Source organism: Balaenoptera ricei, chromosome 1 (genome assembly GCF_028023285.1).
Source record: "Balaenoptera ricei isolate mBalRic1 chromosome 1, mBalRic1.hap2, whole genome shotgun sequence".
Lineage (NCBI taxonomy): Eukaryota > Metazoa > Chordata > Mammalia > Artiodactyla > Balaenopteridae > Balaenoptera > Balaenoptera ricei.
In genome coordinates, this window is record NC_082639.1 from 159,930,642 (window position 1) to 159,956,647 (window position 26,006).

At 46.1% G+C, this 26,006-nt stretch overlaps 3 protein-coding genes across 4 annotated transcripts in view; 2 read left to right on the plus strand and 1 right to left on the minus strand.

The window, feature by feature from the left end:
- Nucleotides 1-26,006, plus strand: part of TMCC2 (transmembrane and coiled-coil domain family 2) — a 140,372-nt gene that overhangs the window by 10,167 nt on the left and 104,199 nt on the right. Inside the window, exon 2 of the mRNA XM_059904740.1 lies at nucleotides 4,587-4,805. The gene's annotated coding sequence lies outside the window, so the exon portion shown is untranslated. The remainder of the gene's footprint in view (nucleotides 1-4,586; nucleotides 4,806-26,006) is intronic.
- LOC132353493 (protein kinase C zeta type-like) lies at nucleotides 6,048-9,203 on the plus strand. Its single transcript, XM_059904721.1, has 2 exons — nucleotides 6,048-6,381; nucleotides 9,084-9,203. Exons 1-2 carry the CDS (start codon nucleotides 6,048-6,050, stop codon nucleotides 9,158-9,160), a joined length of 411 nt encoding a protein of 136 aa, XP_059760704.1. The 3' UTR covers nucleotides 9,161-9,203.
- DSTYK (dual serine/threonine and tyrosine protein kinase) overlaps nucleotides 15,650-26,006 on the minus strand; it is a 61,621-nt gene continuing 51,264 nt past the window's right edge. For both annotated transcript variants that reach the window (XM_059940155.1, XM_059940163.1), the window contains 4 exons: nucleotides 24,152-24,265; nucleotides 21,750-21,864; nucleotides 18,797-18,931; nucleotides 15,650-18,358 (listed from right to left, as the gene is read on the minus strand). In XM_059940155.1, coding sequence (XP_059796138.1) covers nucleotides 18,171-18,358; nucleotides 18,797-18,931; nucleotides 21,750-21,864; nucleotides 24,152-24,265 — 552 coding nt within the window. In that variant the 3' untranslated portion in view covers nucleotides 15,650-18,170. The remainder of the gene's footprint in view (nucleotides 18,359-18,796; nucleotides 18,932-21,749; nucleotides 21,865-24,151; nucleotides 24,266-26,006) is intronic.

Below are 26,006 nucleotides of genomic sequence, written 5' to 3' on the forward strand. Positions count from 1 at the left end.
CCAAGTTTGTTCCCATTTAGAGCTTTTGCTGCTCCTACTGCCTAGAACATCCAATCTCCCTTGCCCTCTCTGTAGCCCTCCAACTTTGTATAGTTCATTAAATTTTGTTATTCATTTTTCTGCTCAAATGTCACAGAGTTATTCCTCATAGAGTTATTTCCTTACCACCTAATTTAAAATGACACCTTTCATTTTATTGTCTTCCATCTTGTTTTCCATGCACTTACCTCTTTCTGGTATTAACTTATTCTCTTGTGTTTTTGTATGTTATTTTATATCAACTGCCATTGGAAAATAAGTTCTAAGACGGACTTTCTTTTTTTAAATATTTATTTATTTATTTACTTGGCTGTGCCAGGTCTTAGTTGCGGCACACAGGATCTTCGTTGCCGCTTGCGGAATCTTCATTGCGGCATGCCGAATCTTTTAGTTGCGGCATGCGGGATCTTTAGCTGTGGCATGTGGGATCTTTAGTTGTGGCATGTGGGGTCTTTAGTTGTGAGCTGCGAACTCTTAGTTGTGACATGTGGGATCTAGTTCCCTGACCAGGGATTGAACCCAGGCCCCCTGCACTGGGAGCGTGGAGTCTTAGCCACCAGACCACCAGGGAAGTCCCCAAGAGCAGGGGTCCCCAAACCCTGGGCCATGGACAAGGACTGGTCGGTGGCCTGTTAGGAACTGGGCCGCATAGCAGGAGGTCAGTGGCAGGCAAGCGAGCAAAGCTTCACCTGCCACTCCCTATCGCTCGCCATCGCTCGCATTACCGCCTGAACCATCCCCCAGCCCTGTCCATGGAAAAATTGTCTTCCACGAAACCCGTCCCTGGTGCCAAAAAGTTTGGGGACTGCTGCCCAAGAGGGACTTTCTTGTTCTCCATTGTATCCCCAGCATCAAGAACAGGGCCTGGAATGTAGTAGTAACTCACTAATACGGGAGAAAAGAAGAAGGAAGGAAGGTAGGAAGGAAAGAAGGGAGGGATGGTTCAGGGGGATGGGGGTGGGATGGAGAGAGGGAAAGAGAGGGAAAGGGAGGGGGAAGGGAGGAGAGGTCACATTAAGACTTCAACTGTGAAGATGCTATAGAAACCTGGAAATCTTTTAATAAGATGATGTTAAGAAAACAAAAGCCACAAGACATAAATAAAATAAATGGAAAAGAATCCAAATTACAGATGAGCCCAATGTGGGCACAAATACTGAAAGGTACCACAGATACACTTTTGAACAAAACTTCTAGCCTTCAGTGTCCCAACCAATGTCCAGCTCAGTATCCAGCCTTGAGATGCCTCTTCACCTTCTCACCATTGTCTTTGAGCTGCTGTAGCTGCTTTAGCCTGCAGGCCTTTTCCAGCTGTTTCTACAGCTACAGCTCCCCTTCGGTTACCTCGAAGTGAGAAGATTTGCTCCAGGGTCTCCACTCAGGATTGATGGGGCAACAGGATGTCTGTTTACACACCTGCCCCTCCATTCTGCCCTCGGCTCCCTCCTCCCTTCTCTTCTGCTGCCCTCAATGGCTTCCTCCAGCCCTGCTCACCTTTTTCAGATGTTCGTGTTCTCTGTGAAGCAGACATCAGATGGGGGGGAAGGGGAGAGCTGAGGAGGAGGCTCCTTTTCTCCCTCACGGGGACTTCTCTTTAGCCCGAAGAACTCACTGATAGCCCCAGCCTGCAGAATGAGGGACAGAGGCTTCCGCAGGAAGCCTGCCATCCCTCAACAGATATAGTCCTCAAATCTACCTGAATGGGGCCTGACAAAGATTCTTTGCTTGACCAAACATTAGTCAGGCTCCTGAACTTTCTCCTAGGGCCATCTGTGCACTTCCTTGTAAAATCTAGTTTTAGCAAGAACCCTGCTAAGTTAGTTTAACTAGAATCCCCGACCTCGATATATGATCACCCTCGATATCTGATCAGTTTCCTCATCCTCCCCCATCCCCCAGGTGATGTCTGATCACCCTGGCCTTGTCTTCAGCAGGAATCCTGTTAGGTCAGCTTAGCCAGAATTCCTATTACCCCCTTGTTCCCTGTTAGTAATTTTCCATCCACTGACCCCCACTTAGCTCCTTGGCTGTAAATTCCCACTTGCCCATGCTGTATTTGGAGTTGAGCCTAATCTCTCTCCCCTGCTGTAAGAATCCCACTGCAGTGGTCCCTATGCCTATCACGATGGTCCAGGATAAAGTCTTGAACAAATGTCATTGAATAGTTTTTTCTTTAATAGGCCCACCATCATCACAGTGGCTTCTGCTCCTTGGAGCCAATCCCGCCTTGACTGTAGTCATCGAAATGCGCAGATTTTCAATCTATACCACCCTTCCTTCTCCTCCTTGTCATTTTTCTTCTCCTTCTACTTTGGCTTCTTAAGGATCAATTGAAGCAGAGGGAGTGAGAGAAGAGAACAGAGGGAAAAGAGTGAAGAAAGAAAAGATGAGGAGGGTAAAAAAGGTGAGCAGGGCCAGCAACAGGCTCGCTTGATCTCCTGCTTTATCTTTCTCTCTCTATATATAAATATATTACACACACACACACACACACACACACAACAACTCTTCACATATTATATCACCAGTCCTCACAACCTCACAATAACTCTGCAAAACATAGCCACTGACATCACTATTTTCACATGAGGTGCTGAGGTTTTAAGAAGAAAAATGACCTGCGCCTGACACGTAGCCTGGCTAAGGGGCAGAGTCTGAATTTGAATTCAGCTGTGTCTGACCCCAAGGCGATGCTCTTCCTATAAATTAGAGACTAATAAGGGCTGCAGTTTACTCCACTGTGCCCCAAGCACTGTGGCGAACACTAGACCTCTTTCAGCTGAATCAGCACTTCACCCCAAGGAGATGGGTGTATTCTCCCAATTCTAGAATGTGGGTGGGCAGCCGGGGGCTCCTCACCAGGAACTGCACATTTCCTGAACACTAAGATACTTAAGGACAAGCTGGGGCACGTGGGCCACTAGGCCTGAGTGCAGCCCTCTTGCTCGAGCTCCTTGTTGTGTGTGGCCAGGGAGGGATAAGACACAGGGATGAGCATCTCTCAGAAAGCCTCCACCTTACTGTCCCACTGAGCCTGCTGAGAATGAGCGGCTTGAGCGCCCTGCTAGACACCACACCTTCCCTGCCCATCTGCCTACTCCTGCCCATGCTCTGTCACCCATGCTCTCATCCTCCCACCGTGTTGGCAGTCTTCCCTTTCTGCCTACCAGGTTCACAGTCTAGGGAAGGGAAAGAGGTAATGACCACTCAGACTCACCACTTAATCACAGCAGGACACCAGTCACTCTCCCTCCCCCCACCTTGTCCTTGAGCATGAGGATCAGGGGCTCCTGTTTTCAAAGGACACAATGGTAGGTCCCACGGCCAGGCCCTGCAAGTCTGGACATAGTACAGGTTCAAGAGGGAGAGAAGGAAAGGCAGTCACGGGCTTGACCTGTAGGTTCACATCTACCCCGATCTCTTTCCCCTCCAGGGTTCCAGCATCAGGGAAAGCATCCACCTAACCTCTGCCACATTTTTCCTCTATCCAAATGCTGACATGAAAACCTTTGTCCCTCTTGTCCAGTGGCTTGGCCCATGGAACAGGCCTATGACTTACAGATTCTTCTGCATTACTCAGAAACATCTGTTAGGACCACACACACCAGAGACAGCACACAGAGCTCTCCTGAACACAAGCTCTCCTGAATACAAGCTCAAGAATTCCAGGACCTGCAGCCAACAGCTGACAATTGAAAGCCACGAATGGCACAAATCTTCCACCTCCTTGGGCCAGCCTGACCTTCTGAGATTGTCTCCAACCTCACTCAGCTCACCAGGCCCACCAAAGACAGATTCCTTCTCTAGCTGCCCAAAGCCCTCATTCTCTGCCAGGCCCTTCTCTTCCTGCTGCAGTTGGCTCTTCTGGATCCAGCTTGCAGTGTTGTCCAGCCAAAGGTTCTCCTCCCCTGTGTCTGGGGAGGGAAAAGGTACCCCTCAGGGAAACCCTGGCCCAGCTGGTGCCCCATCCCCCAGCCCTCACTTTGTGAGCACTTGGTAACATCCTCAGGCTGCCTCTCCCCTTACCTGCCCTGGCCGGCATCCCTCACCTTAGGGATGAGGTTCAGCAAGCTGGTTCAGCAAGCTGTTCTTCTTGAGCTATTCTCACATCCTAGCATCCCAGGCCCATGAGATTGATGACATCAGCTGTCACAGACTCCTTTCTAGTGCCTGACATTGGATGGGGGTTCCATACATGAGGCTATGCCAGACCCCATGGCTGGAAGAGATGAAGGAGCCCATCTGCCATCCTCCTTTCAGCTCAGAGGGCCAAAGGGAATAATTAAAAAAGCAAAACTGGCCTGGGGATCAGGGACATCGGTGTTAGTCTTGTCCTGACCTCTAACTAGCTGTGTGGCCACCTTTCCTCTCTGGATCACAGTGTCCTCTGATGAAAGAGAGGGGCTTAAACAGGGTGCTTTAAAAAGTCTTTCCAACTCCAAGTCTGTCTCTAAAAGCCTGAGCTGCTGCCCAGGGATCACCTCTCTTAGGAAAGAAAAGAGGAAACAGCAGAGATCTTTTTCCCAGCTTCTCATTCCACTTTCTAGGTCTTCATGGTGCTAAATGATGAAGCATGTCCAGAATTGGTTCTGGCACCAGAAGCTGAAGGAGAAAAAAGTGTAACTCTCTGCTGAAGAACGCAGGCTCCAAGGTCTGCCAGCTCCGGCTCCAGCCTTGGGGCCAAGGACATGGGCTGTGCCCTCTCCTGAGTACTGTGTGACATTTAAAGTGGCAGAGACCATGGACTTCTTCCCTGCAGTCTCAAGGTAGGACAGTTTTGTAGTATTCTTAAAGGTCCACAGCTCCCCATGGAACGGCTCGGGCCTCCTTTGCAGCTTCATTGCACTTCAGATTTCTCCTCTGCTTGTTCTCGCTTCCTTTGTGTCTCTAAGGTGTTGATCCTAAGTGAGTGGTCTAGAGATCTCCCCAATAACTTCCTGCATATAAATATCAATCTCAGAGTCTGTTTCTCAGGGAACTAGACCTATAGGAACATAACTCATGGCCTACAGGGTCCTTCATGATCTGGTCCCTGCCAGTCTTTCTAGTCTTATTTCTCTCCAGTGGCCCCTTGCACTCTACTCTGCAGCATCACTCAACTTGAGCATCACTCAAACACCAAGTTCTCTCTTGCTCTGTGCAAATTTGTGTGTGATGGTTTCATATAATTCATTCACCAAATATTCATTATGCTACTGTATCAATCATGATGCTATCAGAAAAGAGATGGCATACTCAAAAGGAGGAACTGAAGGAAGTTTAATGAAGGGACTATTTAAAAGATGTAAGCAGGGTTATGGGAAATCAGCAAAGCATCCTAAGACTAATAGCAGTGGGAAGCTCCTAGGCTTGATGGGGTAAAGGGAAGAGTGGTCAGTGGAAGCTACACTGCCAGAGCTGTAGCTACAGGCAAGACCCATCCAACAGGAGCTGTGACCTTCAGGAAGCAGGCAGCCATTGCCAATCCAGCCCAGCTGGAAGCAAGCTCGGGTGAAAAATACCCCAATCTCTCTCTCCCGCTACCCTCCAAACTCCCACTGGTATAGCTGAACCCAGCTGGAAACCCCAGAAGAAATGATGTGGTCCACAGAGCTGGGTGGAGAGGTAAAAGAGTAGATTTGGAGGGGCAAGGAGAAATCATTCAGCATAATCCCTGTTGTGTGCCAGACACTGAACAACACAGAATAGCAGTGCCCTCGTCTTGTTTACAGTCTCAAAGGGGAAAATGGACTTCCATCAATGAATCATTAAAAAGTAATGAAAATACTGATTATTTTCATGTTCACATAAAACTCTTATTTAAAATTCACCATGAGGCCCCGCCCCGCCTGCCGCCAAGTTCCGCGGAGTTGGCCGGACCCGTGCTCCTCGGTCCCCGCGCCGCGCGCTCCCTTCCGCGTTCCGCCGTCTACCCAACCTGCGCCCCGGCCCGGCCGCTGGGGCCCCGCGCCACGGCCCGAGCGTCCGGGGTGCCGCCGGGCCGCCGTCAGCGCCCGGCGGAGCGCGCCATGCCCAGCAGGACCGGCCGCAAGATGGACGGGGGCGGAGGCCGTGGCCGCCTGAAGGCGCACTACAGCGGGGACATTCTGATCACCGGCCTGGACTCCGCCACCACCTTTGACAAGCTCTGTGAGGAGGTGCGGGAGATGTGCCACCTCCACCAGGACCACCCGCTCACCCTCAAGTGGGTGGACAGTGAAGGTGACCCCTGCACTGTGTCCTCCCAGATGGAGCTGGAGGAGCCCTTCCGCCTGTCCTGTCAGCGCAAGGACGAAGGGCTCATCCTTCACGTTTTCCCCAGCATCCCCGAGGAGCCAGGCATGCCCTGTCCGGGAGAAGACAGTGAGTACCGCCTCTCCCATGACGTGTGTCACGGTGATGGGTTGACATGTCTGCTCTGCAAGGCGGGGAAGGATGGAGCTTGGTGGCCCGAGGCTTAGGTGCTCCTCGCGAAGAGTCTGAAAGCAGAGTGGGCAGCTGGTGTGGCCTCATGTGGGGTTTTCACTGGTGTCCTCGCCCTTGGCTAGGGGTGTATCCACCATCAGACAGGGGACCGGCTTGGTCAGTGGTGCCATGAGGTAAAGCCCAGGAGAAGCCCTGATGTCCCCTGGCAGGAAGGGCCCTGGCTGGGATGGCTGGACACTGCTCCCGTGTGTCTGTCCCAGCTGCGGCCACCCCCAGACCTGGTCATCGGCCCCTGCCAGTCCATACTGGGCCCCCCAGGGAGGCATCCGTTCCTCCTCCACAGCAGGTCTGTTGGTTGAAGATAGAGTCCCAGGGGCTGTGGGTCAGAGGAGAGCTTCTGACCACGCCCTGGAGGCCCCCAACCCTGAACAGTGTGCCCTGCCTCGTCTTTCAGGGCAGGGCCCCCACTGGATGGGGCATAGAGAAACTTTACACCAATCACCAGACCCTCCTTGGGACCTGGCCTGATGCTGAGGGGCTCTGGACCACGGTGGCCTCTTGTTCAGTTAGGGGGACTTGGCTCAGCCTCCTGCCAGCAGGGGTCCCAGGGTGGGCTCCGGATCAGGTCCCTGGGCCCGGCCTCTGGGTGCCAGCAGCGTCCTGTGTGGGGTGGGAGCAGATTTGAGCAGAGGCCAGACTCAGTCTGTGGTCTGTCAGACCCAGTGAAGCTCTTCAGTGGGCACCTGGGTGCGTGAGTCTTGCATTTCAGGGAGCAGTCGGGGCTGAAGAGAGATTTGGGAGCCCTTGTGGCGAGATGAGGGCCAGGCCCTGGGGTCTCCCAAAGAGAACAGGGGACCCTGGAGGAGCAGTCAGCAAGGCCATGGAGACATCCCGATCGTGGATTCCTGGCGGGAGTGGAGCAGGCAGTCTGAAGAGGCCAGAGCAGCCCAGGGGCCGGCGGGAGGTGCTGTCCCAGCAGGTGGATGTGGGGGCGGACGTGAGGGGCAGGTTTGGGAAGACTGGGGGGAGACTGAGGAGTCCCAGTGCGTCCTGGCTGGGAGGCAGATGTCCGATGGTGGTAGATAAAGCTAGAGGTGGGGGGCGAACCTGGAGCTTCTGAGGCCTGGAAGCCGCCCTGAGAAGGTGGGTGGGGGGAGTCAGTCCCACGGGTAAGACTTTGTGGCCGCCGCCCGCCCCGTCCAGGACAGCAGGCTCCTGTGCGCATGTGCGGTTTCGCTGCGAGCGGCCTTTGGACCTGCCAGGATGTGGGTCAAGGCAGGACATTGAGGGGGTGGGGAGTGCGGCCAGCTGGGAGCAGACCCCATGAGCAGAAGCCCACCCGCAGGAGCCCCAGGTGGCCAGAGAGGAGCTCGTCGGTGGGGGGCTCGGAGGCGGGTGGGCCTCCCAGGGGTCCTCATCCCCGCGGGGTGCCCCTCCCCGTGACCCCCCGCCCCGGGGTACCCACGTCTCACGGAAGGGGCACACTTTTGATAGTTCACGTTGTCTTTTCAGACACATAAAAGGACAAAATAAGGTAGACCTTCCTGCTGGAAGGAGGGTCCCCTCCACTGTGCTCTGTACCAGGCGTCCCCCAGCTCGTTCCTGTGCTCCCTTGATGGCTCTCAACCACAGTGACAGGCTGTCTCTCTGCCCAGAGCCGTCGCCAGCAGCCCGTGCTGGCCCGCGGCGCGGGGGTCGCCCAAGCATCTCTGCATCTCGGTCTCCGGCTGCCCGACCATCAGCTCAGGCCAGGGCCCTGGCAGTGCCGCCCCGAGGGGCTTGGGCCTGCCCGTTCTGTCCCCGACTCGGTGCCCTCCTGGCTTCATCCCCGCGTGGACGCCGCCCTGTCTGGGGCCTCATGTAGGGGATGGTGATGGGGGTCGGCACAGCCGATGTGGTGCCCTCCTGGGGTCGTGGGGGTCACGGGGTCTCTGCCGGAGGGTGACGTGGGGTGACGCGTGGGCAGGGGCTGCATTACCGCGGCGGAATGCGGAGAATGTGGGGCCATCCCCACTCGCAAGCAGGTCCTTGAGATGCTCACCAGGGGCGGCTCCGAGCTCCGGGCCACTCGCTTTTGTTGGAACATTCAGCAGCCTCTCGGCGGCCGGTGGGAGTTGGGGTGGACGGAGGGTGGGGGTGGCATCCCCTCCCGGGCTCTGCTCGTCTGGCTCAATCGTGACGATGACCTTGGCCAGTTAGGACGGCCCTGCGCTGGTCCCCCGATGGCCCGGGTGCAGGCGTGATCCTGGCACCTGCGTGGGCGTTGGTGTTCACTGCCAAGGCCGGGCGAGTGAGAAGGGTCAGGCTGGTGGGACAAATGGCACCCTTGACCCGGGTCAGGACCGCATGCAGATGCTGGCGGGTCTGACGGGCGGTAGCCAGACAGGGACACACGGCAGAGATGCAGCCTCGAGGTCATGCCTGGGCATGTCCGGCCGGGCCTGTGTTCGTGGCAGCAAAGCCCCTTCCAGCACCTTCTGTGCAGGTTGTCAGCCTGAATTTAATCGGTTCTATAGGTTTTTTTTTAAATGGTGTAAAGTACACCTAACATAAAATGTGCTATTTTAACCACTTTAAACTGAACAATTCAGTGGCATTTAGTAGGTTCACCACCTCTGCCGTTTCTGAAACACTTTCAGGAAGAAAACCTCGTGCCCACGAGCCGTCACAGCTCCTCCGCTCAGCGCCTGACAGCCACCAAACTGCGCCATCTTGAGGAGTTACCTGGTGTAGACATTTCATGTAAATGGAATATATGATGTGTGGTCTTCTGTAACTGGCTTCTTAGTGTGATGTTTTTGAACTTCATGCATGTTGTGTATCAGAACTTCAATCCTTTTTTTTTACCAATTTTTTTATCACAGTGAAATACACATAAAATAAATTTATCATCTTAACCATTAAAAAAAAATTCACCATGAGCTAGTTCATAAAGCAAGTTCCCACAAATTTTTAAAAACTGGCATCATACAGACCATGCTGTCTGCCCACAAAAACATAAAGGAATTTATCCTCACACTTAGAAATTTTAAAACATGCCTATGTAAAACTCAGGGTAAAGAAGAAATCACAATGGCAATGAGAAAACACTTAAAACTGAATAATAACAAAAAATGTTACATATTAAAATTTATGGGGTGCAGCAGTAGTTGTATTTAAAGGGAAATTCTGAACGTAAATGTTTACATTAGAAAGATTGAAAGATTGAAAGATTAGAAAGATTGAAAGGTTGAAAGATTGTAAAATGTTTACATTAGAAAGATTGAAAATCCATAAGCTAAGCATCCAACTCAAGAAATGGGGGGAGGGGCTTCCCTGGTGGCGCAGTGGTTAAAAATCCGCCTGCCAATGCAGGAGACACGGTTTGAGCCCTGGTCCGGGAAGATCCCACGTGCCACGGAGCAACTAAGCCTGTGTGCCACAACTACTGAGGCTGAGCCCACGTGCCACAACTACTGAGGCCCGCACGCCTAGAGCCCGTGCTCCACAACAAGAGAAGCCACCACAATGAGAAGCCTGCGCACCACGACCCAAGGGAGCCAAAAATAAATAAATAAATAAATTTATTAAAAATAAAAAGAAGGTGCTGGGAAAATGGACAATGGAATAATCCTAAAAAGGAGAACAAAGAAGATAACTAAGACAAGAGCAGAAATTAATGAAATAGAAAACAAGAGATACAATGGGAAAACAACCAAACCAAAAGTTGGTTCTCTGAGAAAAAGCAAATGGCTCAACTCCAGTACATGTGCACATTGGAATAATACACTGCAGTGAAGTGTATTGTACTACAGTGACAACAAATTAGCTTGGATAAAAATCAGAGACATGTGAGTGAAAATAAAGTTACAGAAGGTTAAATACAGGTGATAGCATTTTTGTAAAGCTCAAGAACATGCAAAACCAAATTATGTATTGTTTAGGGTACATGTGTATTTGGGGGAAAAAAATTTTTTTTAAGCAAGAGAATGATAAGCACAATAGTAACCTTGAGGTGGGGGAGAGAGGCAGGGGACTGGCATGTGGGAAGAGCACAGAGGGCCTTTGTGATTAATCTCATTGGGAAGCCATGCCAGGAAAACAAGGAAGGCGGAAGAAAGGAAACAAAAGCTAAGGGGGTCTTCTTACAATGAAAAAAAGTCCAGAGATTTAAAAATGAGGGCTTCCCTGGTGACGCAGTGGTTAAGAATCCGCCTGCCAATGCAAGGGACACGGGTTCGAGCCCTGGCCTGGGAAGAGCCCACATGCCGCGGAGCAACTAAGCCTGTGCGCGACAACTACTGAGCCTGCGCTCTATAGCCCGTGAGCCACAACTGCTGAGCCCACGTGCCACAACTACTGAAGCCTGCGCGCCTAGAGCCCGTGCTCCGCAACAAGAGAAGCCACGACAGTGAGAAGCCTGTGCACCGCAACAAACAGTAGCCCCGGCTCACTGCAACTAGAGAAAGCCCGCACACAGCAACGAAGACCCAACACAGCCAAAAATAAATAAATAAATTTTTTTTAAAAAATAAATAAATAAATAAAATAAAATAAAAATAAAAATGAACTTACCAGAGACCCAGTTGTTTCCCCTCCATGCACAGGCTCCAATCTATAAATCTCCTTCCACGACCTTGCCTCCCAGTAGTGCCAGAAGAGTGGATTTGGATGTCGAGCAGCCCAAGAGGTGAACTATAGTGGACATCTGTCAACCTGGAGCCTGTCCTGAATCTAGGTCCCTTTTCTAACTGTTCTTTGATTACCTTTCAGGAATTACTTCTCCATTGAATGCGGTTTTAGTGAGCAGGCAAATCCAGGCGCTTGCCTCCCACCATGGAATCTGGAGGGGAGAGAGCCTTCCAGTTCAGAACCAGTACAGGTAGGAGATAGGCCTGGGGCCTGTGCAGGGCCAGTTGAGAAAATCCTCCCTGGCTGTGGACGCATCAGGAGTGAAGATGGTTCTTCACAGCCACGATGAAGAGTTGCTCTGGTTCCAACCCACTGATTCAATCTATGAGCCTGAACTTTTAGTTTCCTGTTGATTTTGTGAGCCCCTAAAGTTTTTCCAATACATATTTCCCTTCTCCTAAATTAGCCATTTCATTCATTTTCTTAAATTACAAAAAAAAAAAATGATGTTCATAGCAGATGAACAATACAATAACAGAAATTCAATACACTAAAAGTTGGAAGTTCTCTCCCTAGGAAAACCGCTGTTATCATTTTGATATATATCCTTACAAACTTTTTTCTATGCATATATAGAGAGAGATGGACTAGATCTCCAGATAATTTGGGGTTATGGAAGAATGGAAGGGATTTTTACCAAAAAAGGGGTCATACTAAATATATTCTTATATACATTATTTTTTTACCTGATGATATAGTATAAACATCTTTCCTTGTCAGTACAGAGAAATCTACACCATTACTTTCAGCGGCTGTATAGCATTCCATGGTATGAGCACTAGAATTTAATCTTCCCCTGTTGTCAGACATTAACACTGCCTCCAACTTTTTAGTATTACAAATAATGATGCAATAAACACCCTTGTACTTACATAGCTTTGCACACATGTGCAAATATTTCTGTAGGTAGGGACTCCCTGGAAGTCATTTCTGGGGTAAAGGATATATACCTTAACATTTTTTGTAATATTTCCTGCCAAATTGCCCTTTTGCGGCTGTGTCCACTTCCCGACAACATAGGTATGCTCATCCTCCACACTTATGAATAGGTTTTTAATATTTATTTTTAGTAATTTGATAGATGAAATATCTTCTTGGTTTTTCCCGATTGTTAGTGTGGATGAACATCTTTTTTCAAATATTTATTAACCAATTTGCCTTTAGATTTTTTTGATTCATTTCTTCATATTATTAGGAGTATGAACTTTTTATCAGTTATATATTGCAATTCTTCTCTCTAAACTAGTGATTAGTCTTAAATTTGGTTTTGGTGTCTTTGGCTCTTATATATGTTCTTTATATAATTTCTATCACTTTTTTTCCGTATGGCTTCTGGGTTCCTGATCATATTCAAGAAAGTTCTTCCTGACCCCCCCAACTATAAGTGAACACAGTTACATACATTTTCTCCTAGAGGCAGCACAGTGCAGTGGTCCTCTCTAGAAGCAGAGGTTCTGGTGCCGGACTCCTTAGTTTCACATCCCAGTTTTGGCATGTATCAGTTGCCTGACCCTTAATCGCTCTGTGCCTTAGTTTTCTCATCAGTAAAATGGGGTTGTGGTGAGGATTAAGTTAGTGAGTATAGGTAAAGCATTTAGAATAGTGCCGAGCACATGGTAAATAATATGTGTGCTCTTATCTAGTTCCTTTACAGCCTTTTTTTCACATTTAGATCTTTGGTATACATTTTTTTGCATGATGATTTGAGTCTATTTTTTTCTCAGATGGATAGCCAGTTTTGTTAAATAGTCTATTTTCCCACTGATTTGAAATGCTACCTTTATTTATTTATTTTTAACATCTTTATTGGAGTATAATTGCTTTACAATGGTGTGTTAGTTTCTGCTTTATAACAAAGTGAATCAATTATACATATACATATGTTCCCATATCTCTTCCCTCTTGCGTCTCCCTCCCTCCCACCCTCCCCATCCCACCCCTCTAGGTGGTCACAAAGCACAGAGCTGATCTCCCTGTGCTATGCGGCTGCTTCCCACTAGCTATCTATTTTACATTTGGTAGTGTATATATGTCCATGCCACTCTCTCACTTTGTCACAGATTACCCTTCCCCCTCCCCATATCCTCAAGTCCATTCTCTAGTAGGTCTGTGTCTTTATTCCTGTCTTACCCCTAGTTTCTTCATGACCTTTTTTTTTTCTTAGATTCCATATATATGTTAGCATACGGTATTTGTTTTTCTCTTTCTGACTTACTTCACTCCGTATGACAGACTCTAGGTCCATCCACCTCACTACAAATAACTCAATTTCATTTCGTTTTATGGTTGAGTAAATATTCCATTGTATATATGTGCCACATCTTCTTTATCCATTCATCTGTTGATGGATACTTAGGTTGCTTCCATGTCCTGGCTATTGTAAATAGAGGTGCAATGAACATTTTGGTACATGACTCTTTTGGAATTATGGTTTTCTCAGGGTATATGCCCAGTAGTGGGATTGCTGGGTCGTATGGTAGTTCTATTTGTAGTTTTTTAAGGAACCTCCATACTGTTCTTCATAGTGGCTGTATCAATTTACATTCCCACCAACAGTGCAAGAGTGTTGCCTTTTCTCCACACCCTCTCCAGCATTTATTGTTTCTAGATTTTTTGATGATGACCATTCTGACCGGTGTGAGATGATATCTCATTGTAGTTTTGATTTGCATTTCTCTAATGATTAATGATGTTGAGCATTCTTTCATGTGTTTGTTGGCAATCTGTATATCTTCTTTGTAGAAATGTCTATTTAGGTCTTCTGCCCATTTTTTGGATTGGGTTGTTTTTTTGTTACTGAGCTGCATGAGCTGCTTGTATGGTCACCTTATCTTTGACAAAGGAGGCAAGAATATACAGTGGAGAAAAGACAGCCTCTTCAATAAGTGGTGCTGGGAAAACTGGACAGGTACATGTAAAAGTATGAAATTAGAACACTCCCTAACACCATACACAAAAATAAACTCAAAATGGATTAAAGACCTAAATGTAAGGCCAGACACTATCAAACTCTTAGAGGAAAACATAGGCAGAACACTCTATGACATAAATCACAGCAAGATCCTTTTTGATCCACCTCCTAGAGAAATGGAAATAAAAACAAAAATAAACAAATGGGACCTAATGAAACTTAAAAGCTTTTGCACAGCACAGGAAACCATAAACAAGACCAAAAGACAACCCTCAGAATGGGAGAAAATATTTGCAAATGAAGCAACTGACAAAGGATTCATCTCCAAAATTTACAAGCAGCTCATGCAGCTCAGTAACGAAATGCTACCTTTAGAATATGCTAAGGAACAGGCCATCCCTGGAAGTGCCCTAAGAGGTCTCAACCAGTACATGGCCACCTGTGATAACTACACTTGAAAGGAGGCTATTCAATTAGCACTTTGTGGACTCCTTGGGGACCTGTTAAAGACAGAAATTCTGAAGTTGAATTTAATAATGTTCAGAAACTAGGCCTCTCCCCTCTGAGCCCCACCCAAACAGGGGTTTGGAAGGCTAGGAAGGCCACCCCAGTCGCTCTGCTTAAAGAGCAAGGCTGCTGAGGACTGTGTTCTCGAAGAAGCATACCCAGGCTAAAAATGTGTACACCACAGGCTGTTTTCTCCAAGATAATCATGATGAGGAAGAGAACTCAGTCATTCTGAACTTTATAGTAGGAGAATATACGGTATATGCATAAAGATGGGATATAGTTAGCTGTGAAGGATGGCTGGAGTTAGCGGAGAGTTTCACAAGTGTAACAGGCTTATCTACATTAGATGACTATTGTGTAGGGGAGGCTGAGAACCAGAGTTTCAACTCTAGCTTTTCCTTTAAGACTTAATCACAAACACATCAACTGTTTAAGGTGTGCTGCCATCTCCTGGCCAAACTGGTGTTGCAGTCAGATCACAAGCCATTACAGCAAAAAGTGAAGCAGCCGTGAGTATCATGTGGTAATCCAAAAGAAAACAAACAGCGCACACCCCCTGGGAGAAGGCATGCTGCGTGCTGACTGACAGTCCCTGGTGGCTACAGATGGCGCTGCTCTGCTGGTAGAGGCCTATGATGGTGTCCATCAGGCACTGCCGAGCAAGCAAATCTGAAGAGCAGGCTGAGCCTAAGAAGAAAATTCAAATATTCCACATGCAGATAGGCCCATATATGGATTCCATGCCCAGATTCTCTCACAGTGTAATGAAGAGTAGATAGGCTTGTGCAGAAGTTCAGAATGTTGCAAGTTCATGCTGAAAAGAGGCTGGCGGAAAGGGTGTGAACCCAGGAGAGGCTCTGAAAAATAAATTGCTATCACTCCACTTTGCTCCCTTCTTCTTCGCTCTCCTACCTCCCATTCCCGGGCCCTACCCTCTGGTAGTGGTCACGTCAAGTGCCCAGAGACCGAGAGCAATCCATGGGGGAGAGTAACATGTTCCATCAATCTCCAAGGCAAACTGAAAGACCTCTAGGGTCCCAGTGGAAATGGAATGGAATAGAGAGCATTCTGCAGACACAGTGAGGTTAAGGGAAAACAAAAGCCAAACAGATATAAACCTAAAACGTTAATATGATCTTTATTATACAGCACATCTGGTGTTTGTGCACCCCAGAAGTATACACAATACTCTATAAAACCAAACCCAGCCATTCAAAATTACACTAAATGAAGACTTAACCCATAGCTGCATCTCTTAAAAATATACACAATTAACACTGTCCTGCTGTAACAATATCATGGAAAGAGACAGGTGGTACAAGGAGGGAGAGAGTGTAAGAACTGAAGTTTGTGCCAAAGTAATTTTCTCTTGTTATTGCACTTTTATTCTACACACTTAGTATATTACACTTTTATTTAACACTGTAATAATAAACATTAGTCCTTTGAAACAAACAAAAACATTACATAAAGACAAAAGACAACAAGCTGTCCAGACCAATTTCCTTTTCAACCATCTGAGTAAGGTGTCCCCCCAGTGTCAGATGTTCACACACAGTCTCTTCAGTCAGCTCTGTGGACTGGATGTTAACAAAGCAGATAAAGTTAAAAATAAAACACTTTTCAGAACAGTAGTGTACTTAAAACCCCCAAGGGAGTTTGCCATACAGGTTTCTCAAGTTGACTCCCTCCTAACCCACTTAAACATCACACTAGCCCTGACCCACCCCACCCCCATATTTAGAAGGATAAACCCTCTTTTTTTTTCTTTTAAAGAAAAAGTGGGTTATTTGATCCAGCAAATCCAAAAATCAAGCTTTGAAAACTCAAAGAAAGCAACTACTCTTTCGGCAATGGACTCTTCGAGGGCCATTTATTCCACTCTGATGCAGTATGAACCTAGGAGGTTCCCTGATTAGTCAGATGAAATACCACGCATGCCTTCTCTCCAAAGCAAGGCCAGAGGGAGTCTATTCCCCAAAGTGCTGTTATAATCACCAATCCCTTTTGGCTTCTCAGTGCTAAATAATAAGCCAAAAAATAAAGTGTCATTCAGTGCAGTTATCACTTTGCAGCCCTGCTACCCCAAACCACTTTGCTGATCAGGAAAAAACTTTGTCAACACCTCTTTGGCAGCTCAAGTGAAAATGCAAAAAAATGCATTGGAGAGCTGACAGGTACTAGTTGAGAGTTCTACCAGTCCCCTGTTTCTATCCGTGGTAGTAATATATCCCTCCCTTCACTCTTTCCTTGAATTTTAGTGTTAAAAATTAGGAGAAGCTGCTGCCTAGGCTCTGTCCCCTTGAAACTGATGGAGTCACAAATGACTTCTTTGGTCTGGGAAGAACCAGCACAGTCCTCCTTCCCAGAGAAGTGAAAGGCTTTCACTCAATCAATGAGCCACTCTCTGCAGAGGATCCAGGGAACTAGGGCATGCCTGTGGAAACCTCACCCCGACGTGCATTCCTCAACGCCCCCAGACTGACCTTGCCACTGGCTCCCTAGGCACTAAGGCAGCTACTCTGGAACCCCAGGCTCCACTGCGTCTTCTGATTGCTCTGCAGGAAGGTCCGTCACTCAATTCTGAAGCAACAGAAGCGACCAGACCTCAAGCACATTAAAAATGGCCAGGTAATCATTTTCAGGCTGGGGTAAATTGCCCTAATTAAGTTGGTAAGAAGGATGGAACACAGTAAGGGTAACTCTTTCATCCCATCCTTCTTCCTCCCCCTGCCACAATCTCACCTCACCATGTGGGAGCACAGACAACCAAAGCTAGGAGGTAAAATCTTCAGGACTTTGGCCTTGTTGAGCCCTCTACAGCCCAAGTGCTGCCAGGCCTCTTTGAATATCTAGTGTCTTCCCAAGTAATATACAATACAGTACATTTCATGGCATTGCATCACTTAAATAATGGATGCCAAGGAACAAAGAACCCCAAATTAGCAGACACTGTTATTCAACGAAAGCAAAGTATACACGCGTGTTATACATATGTATTCCTGTACTCAGCCTGCTGAGTGTTTAAATAACACTTCCAAATATCTACATGTGGACTCTGGCTGGCCTGCGCCTTTTCTCAGAAAAATGAACTGCAACCACTCATCTCCTTACTAAGCATCAGCCCCTCCCCTGCTTCTCCCTGCTCAGGCAAAAAATGTGGGCAATCTGCTGGTGTCTGAGAGCAGACTAAGCCACGGGGGATAAACTGAAAAGGGACTCTGGGTGGAGAAAAACCTAACCTCCCAGGTGTAAATGGAGCTAAGAACTAAGACTTCCAAAGAATGTTAGGAATGTGAGCTCCACAATGGGAGCACAGAGTCCTAATTACGGCTGGAGTTAAAAGACAGTCTGGAAAAGGAAACTATGTAAGACTTTTCTTGAAATTTCATACAGAAGAGATTTATACTGACTTTTTGGCTAAAGAAATAGCTTGGGCATCAGTGAACTGGATATGCTCACAGCCATCCAACTCTTCCCTATCCAGGAGTCATCTCTGCCTGGGAAGGTCTCAAGTTGCCCAGCAAGCATCAGTCCCCTTGGGAGCTCTCTGTAATGAATGTCAAATTCTTCCCATAGCCAAAAGGTGAGGGGAAGGAAAGAAATAAAGAGTGAAAGAGAAAGGTCTCTGCTTTCAAGTAGAATCATCGAGTCCTCTGTTTGGCCTCTCAGAATGTGACTTGCATAGCCGGTCCATGATGCCCTGGAGCATGGGCTGGACAATGCCCAAGAGAGGTCTCTGAGAGGGGTCACCATCCCAGCAGGCTTCCATCAATTGCCAGCACTCCTCATCAAACACAGGAAGGCGTTCTGGACGGGCCCCTAGAGAAAGCAGCATGGAAATAAGACCAGAGGCAGCGAGAAGGGAACCAACACAATGAAGAGGCATGATCAGCTCACAGGCTGATTACCCAGTTGGGGCTCAGGATGCTAAACAATGCAGTGAGCTTTGGCTTCAACTGCAAATATCTAGGTTAGAACCTAAGAGTAACTGTGATGAAAAACTGGAATACACTGGCATAGGATGTTGAAGAATTAGAAATTTTAAAGATAAAAACCTTTCTGAGAGTTCAGAACCATGCTGCCTGGAAGCAAAGGTTTGACTTAAATGTCTTTTCTGGATTCCATGATGGTTTAAATGTGTATGAGGTCCTGCTGTGGAGTGGCCAGAGAGGAGGACGGGAGGCCGCTGCGGCAGTGCCTGGTCTCAGTCTGCTCTCTCCTGGGGAGTCAGGGCAAAGCAAGGCTCGTGGCTCTTACCTCTCCGCACATTGTTCCAGAGATGGTCTTTGCTGGCACACCTCTCAAATGCCTCAGGGAGCTTGACAGAGCCTGAGCAGATATACCAGAAAAGAATGCCAAAAGCGTAGACATCCACAGAATTATCATACTTCCCTACAGCAAGAAAGGGTGACAAGTAGTGAGCCAGGGAGGGAATCAGCAGCATCACCGCTAACTTGCATCTGCAGAGGTCTTTACACATTTTTTCCTAAAGACTTTCATACCCATTATCTCTTATAACAACCCTGTTAGGCAGGACACATTTATAATGCCCATTTTATAATACGAAAAACTATGGCACTGGGAGGGCTAAAGATTAAAAGAGCCAAGACTAGAACTTGACAAAGGGGAAGGAAAACAGGCCTTTTATTTTATTTTATTTATTTTATATTTCACTGATATTCATTATATTTTGTATTTGATTATTGTTTGTGTGAAGTATTTTATTTTTTATATCAATTTATTTATTTATTTATTCATTCATTCATTCATTCATTTTTGGCTGTGTTGGGTCCTGGTTGCTGCGCACGGGCCCTCTCCAGTTGCAGCAAGCAGGGGCCACTCTTCGCTGCGGTGCACGGGCTTCTCATTGCGGTGGTTCCTCCTACTGCGGAGCACCAGCTCCAGGCATGCGGGCTTCAGTAGTTGCAGCACTCGGGCTCAGTAGTTGTGGCTCACGGGCTCTAGAGCGCAGGCTCAGTAGTTGTGGCTCACAGGCTTAGCTGCTCTGCGGCATGTGGGATCTTCCTGGACCAGGGATTGAACCCGTGTCCCCTGCACTGGCAGGCGGATTCTTAACCACTGAGCCACCAGGGAAGTCCAGGCCTTTATTTTAATGGGACAGTCAAAAAGATTAATCCTGAAAGGTCATGTTAGGGAAATGAGGTTGGGAAATACAGGTGGGTAGATAGGTTGGAACCATAACATAAAGGTTTTTAAAGTCGGACAGAAGAGTCTGGATTTGGTGGGCAGCAGGAGTCATTTATGCTTTAGAGCAGGAGGTCACATGAAGAAAATATTTTAGAAAGATTATTTTTACAGCAGTAGGATGAACTGCAGTAGAAATAATCAAATGAATTTAAATATGAAGTAGCCAAGATAAAATAATAAAAGTGGGAATAGAAATTTTTTTTAAAGTCAGGGAAAGAAAAATGATGACTGTCTACTTCTTTTCACTGTGCGTAGGACTACAGCTATCCAAGTAACTCCTAATCCTTATATGTATCACTCAATGAAGGGTTGGCGGAAGACTTGTGGCTAATGAGAGAAATCCAAATATTATAAATTGCTAATTTTAAGTCTTACCAATACTAACGAGTGACCTGCCGTTCCCTTTCCACCTTCCCTGGCAATGACGCAACCTTCCTCATCCGTTCAGGCTCAAAACCTCAGAGTCATCTTATAGTCATTCTTTTCTGTTCATCACCCATATCAAGTTAATTACAAAATCTTGCCCATCCTTCCTCTGAATTGATCTCAAATCTGTAACATTTTTTGTTTCAGCACTACTACCAACTTAATCCTAGGTCTGGTCTCCACCACTGGTCTCCCTACTTGGCTCTTGCCACTCAATCTGCCTTACCTACTGCTACTAAACATTTCCATGAACATCTCTTTTCATCCCTCACCTGTTCAAAAGCCCAGTAGCTCCTTACTTCTTTTTTTTTTTTTTTAAATACTAATTAGTCCAAGGGTTTTTTTTTTTTTTTTAATTATTTATTTATTTATTTTTGGCTGTGTTGGGTCTTCGTTTCTGTGCGAGGGCTTTCTCTAGTTGTGGCAAGCGGGGGCCACTCTTCATCGCGGTGCGCAGGCCGCTCACTATCGCGGCCTCTCTTGTCGCGGAGCACAGGCTCCAGATGCGCAGGCTCAGTAGTTGTGGCTCACGGGCCTATTTGCTCCGTGGCATGTGGGATCTTCCCAGACCAGGGCTCGAACCCGTGTCCCCTGCATTAGCAGGCAGACTCCCAACCACTGCGCCACCAGGGAAGCCCACTCCTTACTTCTTCCACATCAAGCCTTCACTCCACTGCATGAATTTCAAGCTCAAATATATCTTATCTCCAACTTGTTTGCTATTACTTCCCGAACTGATTTCTTTCCTGTCATGCTTATTTCTAATCGGCAATTTTGCTCCTATTTCCTCTCCCCCAGCCTCCAGAATTTTCTCTCCTAACTAACATGGTTGGACTCTAGAGACAGAAGGACCTAAATTCCAATCCCAGCCTCATTACTTCTAGCTCAGTGTTTTGGGGTGGGTTTCTTCATCAATCTGGCCTCAACTTTATCCATGACATGGACATAAAAATGCATCAATATCACCACAGAATTGTCATGAGGATTAAATGGAACAAAATATATGACATAACATACCCACAGTGCCTAGTTCAAAGAATATATTAATAAATATAGAGTTCCCTTCCCACCTACCAAATTTTCCAGATCTCATTCAGTTTCTATCCAGAATTTCACCTCTACCACAAAACCATCTAACATTTCTTCTCTGAACACCAACATTACATTATGTAGCACTTAATCACATGTTATCTTATACTGCTTCTTAATTATTTTACCTCTCAATATATCTCCATCAACTGTAAGTTCTTTAATGATAGAGGACAACTCTTATTATATAGGAGTTATTCAATCAATACTTTAGGATTAAATAGTTGGTTGACTATGGCAATGATGGCACTAATAGCCCAGAGAGACATCCAGTAGAATAGTTGGTGACTCCCATTTACACTTTTCTTTCTTGCCCCTTTACCTCTTCACTTGTCCCCCTACTTGTCTTAGGTTTCCCCTGTTCTGGTTTCTCCCCTGCCTATGCCAGAACTGCCAGTAGTACTTGTGGATACTACTTAGCCCAAAGGGTAGCACTTGGTTAAAACACGGAGCCCTGCCCAAACCCACCCCCTGCCCTCCAGCTTACCTGTGAAAAGTTCAGGGGCCATATGAATTGGTGTCCCCACAATGCTGCCTGACATCATGGCCTCTGGCTTGCAGAATCCTAAGTCAGTGATCTTGGCACGGTTCTGCTTGTCCAACTGCCAACAAAGCAGGGTGAGAGTCATCCTATGCCTGGTCCTGCACATAGCGCTCAGCTGCATACCCAAGCTCAAAAGTAGGCATCTTCCTCACAGCAGTACTTAATCAACTCTGCCTCTATTCTCCCTGTCGCCAGATTCACTCCCATTACTGTCTCCTCCCCATACTGTAAACAACCTGATGGCAAGGACTGTCTTTTTCATCTTTGTATCCCCAGCACTTAGCATAGTGCCTAGCACATATCAGGAGCTTAGCAAATCTTGGAAGAATGAATAAATGAAGGACACTGAGGAAAGTATTATTAGTTCCTGATTATTCTCCTCTGACCTCCAGAACCCAGGGCAGAAAGTTGCTAAATAAGAAGGTTGAGGTCCTCTGGTCAGCTGAGGAGGGTTTTTTAATTCCCTCTAGTTTCCTTTCCTGAGGTCCAAGACAATAAATCTGTCTCAGATGAATGGATAAAGATGATGTATATATACACAATGGAATACTACTCAGCCGTAAAAAAAAGAAGGAAATAGTACAGTAACGTGGATGGAACTAGAGATTATCAAAAGAAGTGAAGTGAGTCAGACAGAAAAAGACAAATATCATATGGTATCATTTCTATGTGGAATCTAAAATATGATACAAATGAACTTATTTACAAAACAGAAGCAGACTCACAGATATAGAAAACAAACTTATGGTTACCAAAGGGGAAAGGGGGTAGGGGAGGAATAAATTAGGAGTTTGGGATTAGCATATACCAACTTCTATATATAAAACAGATAAACAACAAGATCCTATTGTAGAGCACAAGGAACTACATTCAATATCTCGTAGTAACATAAAATGGAAAAGAATACGAAAAGGAATATATATGTAGAACTGAATCATTTTGCTGTACACCAGAAACTAACACATTATGAATCAACTATACTTCAATAAAAATAAAAATTAAAAAAAAAATCTGTCTCATTTGGCTATTGACAAGCCTCTTAGGTTTCAGCCTATAATTTTAGGAAGATATTTCCCTCCCCCCAAAACTGCTATCATCTTTATATATCATTTTTTAAAAATAAATTTATTTATTTATTTATTTTTATTTTTTGGCTGTGTTGGGTCTTCATTGCTGCACGTGGGATTTCTCTAGTTGTGGCGAGTGGGGGCTACTCTTCGTTGTGGTGCGTGGGCTTCTCATTGTGGTGGCTTCTCTTGTTTCGGAGCACGGGCTCTAGGCACGCGGACTTCAGTAGTTGTGGCACGTGGGTCTCAGTAGTTGTGGCTCACGGGCTTAGTTGCTCCACGGCATGTGGGATCTTCCCAGACCAGGGCTCGAACCTGTGTCCCCTGCATTGGCAGGCGGATTCTCAACCACTGTGCCACCAGGGAAGCCCTCTTTATATATCATTTAAGTGTTGCCAGAGACACTTCAATGATAATCCAATATATTTTCAAAAGGAGTATGTCAAAAGATTCTTTATAATTAGATAACAGGACTGGCAGGTTCATGACTATCTTACCTTTTAAGGTGTGTTTACCCATCTCAGTCCTCATCCAGCATCTCAAACCCTAAGCAATAACAAGACCTGGAATCCTCAAAAATATCAATGTCACAAAAGCAAAAAAAGGCAGGACTATTCTAGATTAAGAGGCTAAAGAAACATGACAAAATGCACTGTATGATCCTTGGATTGGATCCTGGGCCAAACAAACAAATAGACCATATTTGGGATAGTTGAACATATTTGGGACAACTGGAAAATGTTAATATAGACTGTGTATTAACTAATAATATTGTATCAATTTAAACTTCTTGGGTGTGAATAATGGCATTTTAATTAAGTGGAAGAATGTCCTTTTCCTTAGAAGATACAAGCTGAAGTATGTAGGAGTAAAGTTTTATCTGCAAGTTACTCTCATATAGTTCAGTAAAAAATGTGTGTGTGTGTGTATGTGTGTGTGTGAAGAAAGAGAGAGACAGAAACAAAGAGAGACTACACTAGGAAAGAGAATATGAATCTGGGTGAATAGTATGTGAATCTTCATTGTACCACTCTTTTAGCTTTTCTGTAAGTTTAAATTTTCTCACCAGTGTTGGGAGAAAAAATCTTAAGCAATATAAGCTAGGCCTATGATGCAACTCCTCCCTAAGCTTCAAGTCCAAGAAACCATCCATCCACTCTGCTGTTAACTGGTCACAGTCTTTTCCTGTGACCAAATTTACATTTATGTGTACCTCCCTCCAAAGGTCACTTACACATAGAGACAACTCCCTGTCTTGGGGAAACAGCTCTTACTTACCAGCACATTTTTCAGTTTGATATCACGGTGGACAAGTCCCTGGCTGTGCAGGAAGCGGATTCCTTCCACCACATCTAGTGCTATCTGCAAACGGGTCTCCAGGGTCAGCCCAGCCTTGGGGAGACAAAAGGGTTTACTTGTCACTAAGAAGACAACTCCTCAATCCAACTTGCTTATACCAACTAAGAGTTCCTTCTGTGAGATACTGAAAGACTGACCACACTAGGGTACACAAGGACAGAAAAGTGGATGAGAATAAGGGAAGAAGAAGGTAGGAGAGGGAAATAAAGGAAAAGCAAGGAAGGGCAAGCTATAAAGGCCAGATCAAATCCCTTGGAGGCAGCACTTAGGCCAGGTGGATGATCCCCAAATGTGACTAGGAGAGCCACAACCAAACGCCTGAAGGCATGAGTGCATCTCTAATCCTGAACAAACTCTAGAACTGCCTTAGAGGCTCAAAGTGAGTATTTCTAGGACTCTCAGGCAGATTTACTTCCATTGCTTTGTAGGACTGGTTAGCCTTTGGTTTTATGGATTCAAATACCAAAGTCACTCATCTTACTTCTACCAAGCCTCCAATTTAGGGTCTCTTGAATTCTGGAGAATGTTATATCACTCATCCAAAAGCCCATATATAGTTCTCTAACCCACTTATGGAAAAGCATCACATGGTGCTGAGCTTAACTCCCCTGAAATGAAGAAGGAAAGCCACTTGCAGGGTCATTTTATTCACCGTATTGATTTCTCATGGCTCCTGCAAGCATTTCTAAGGATTCTTCTGTCTTATTCCATATAAACTGGTACAAGAGGCACCTGTGAGAAGGGACCTACCAGATACTCTGGGGTTAGCTTTTCCAGCTCCAATGTAGAGGACAAACAAAAGAAACCTCTCTATTTCCCTACTGGTGGCTGTTTTAGATGAGGGGAACTCAACATCCAACTGAGGGTATTTCACCTTCATTCAAAATCTTTCGCTTCTCACTGTCTACGATGGAATTTGAATGCTATGGAACTCTTTACATTTTTGGTCTTCTATAACTTGTTCCCAACATTTCTTTGCATATTATCTCCCCTCTATTCCCCAAATGAACCAGCTGCTCCAACACAGTCAGTGTCCTTCAAATGTTCTGGGCACTATGCTATTCCTTCCCCCTGCTATGACCTCTTCTTTCCATCTGCCCAAATTTTACCCATGAGGGTTCACTTATCCAACTCAAATGCCACCTGTTCATGAAATATTCACTGACTACAATTATTTTATTTTATTTTATTTTTTAAAATATTTTTAAAATTTATTTTTGGCTGTGTTGGGTCTTCATTGCTACGTGCGGGCTTTCTCTAGTTGTGGTGAGCAGGGGCTACTCTTTGTTGCGGTGCGCGGGTTTCTCATTGCAGTGGCTTCTCTTGTTGCAGAGCATGGGCTCTAGGCGTGCGGGCTTCAGTAGTTGCAGTACACGGGCTCAGCAGTTGTGGCGTGGGGGCTTAGTTGCTCCACGGAATGTGGGATCTTCCCAGACCAGGGCTCGAACCTGTGTCCCCTGCACTGGCAGGCGGATTCTTAACCACTGCGCCACCAGGGAAGTCCCTACAATTCTTTTAAAAGCCCCTGGCCAATTATACTTTTTGATATCCCCTTATGTTGCTTAATACAGGGCCTTGTACAAAGTAGTCACTAATAAATATTTGTTGACAACAAAAACTAGCTTAATTCACTGAGAACAAAAATGAGAAAGAATAGCAGAGTTATAGGAAGCTTTTCTGCTCTTCTGTGTAGTCTAGATTTTTACCACTACCACGAGAGGTAAAAGTGGTGAACTGCAGTACTCTGGATATAAACTGGGCAAAAAAACATGTT

Bases quoted from the DNA above. Each gene is read 5' to 3' on its own strand.
- LOC132353493 (XM_059904721.1), top strand. From the start codon at position 6,048: ATGCCCAGCAGGACCGGCCGCAAGATGGACGGGGGCGGAGGCCGTGGC. The intron at 6,382-9,083 runs GTGAGTACCGCC...AAACACTTTCAG, and splicing joins GCCCTGTCCGGGAGAAGACA to GAAGAAAACCTCGTGCCCAC.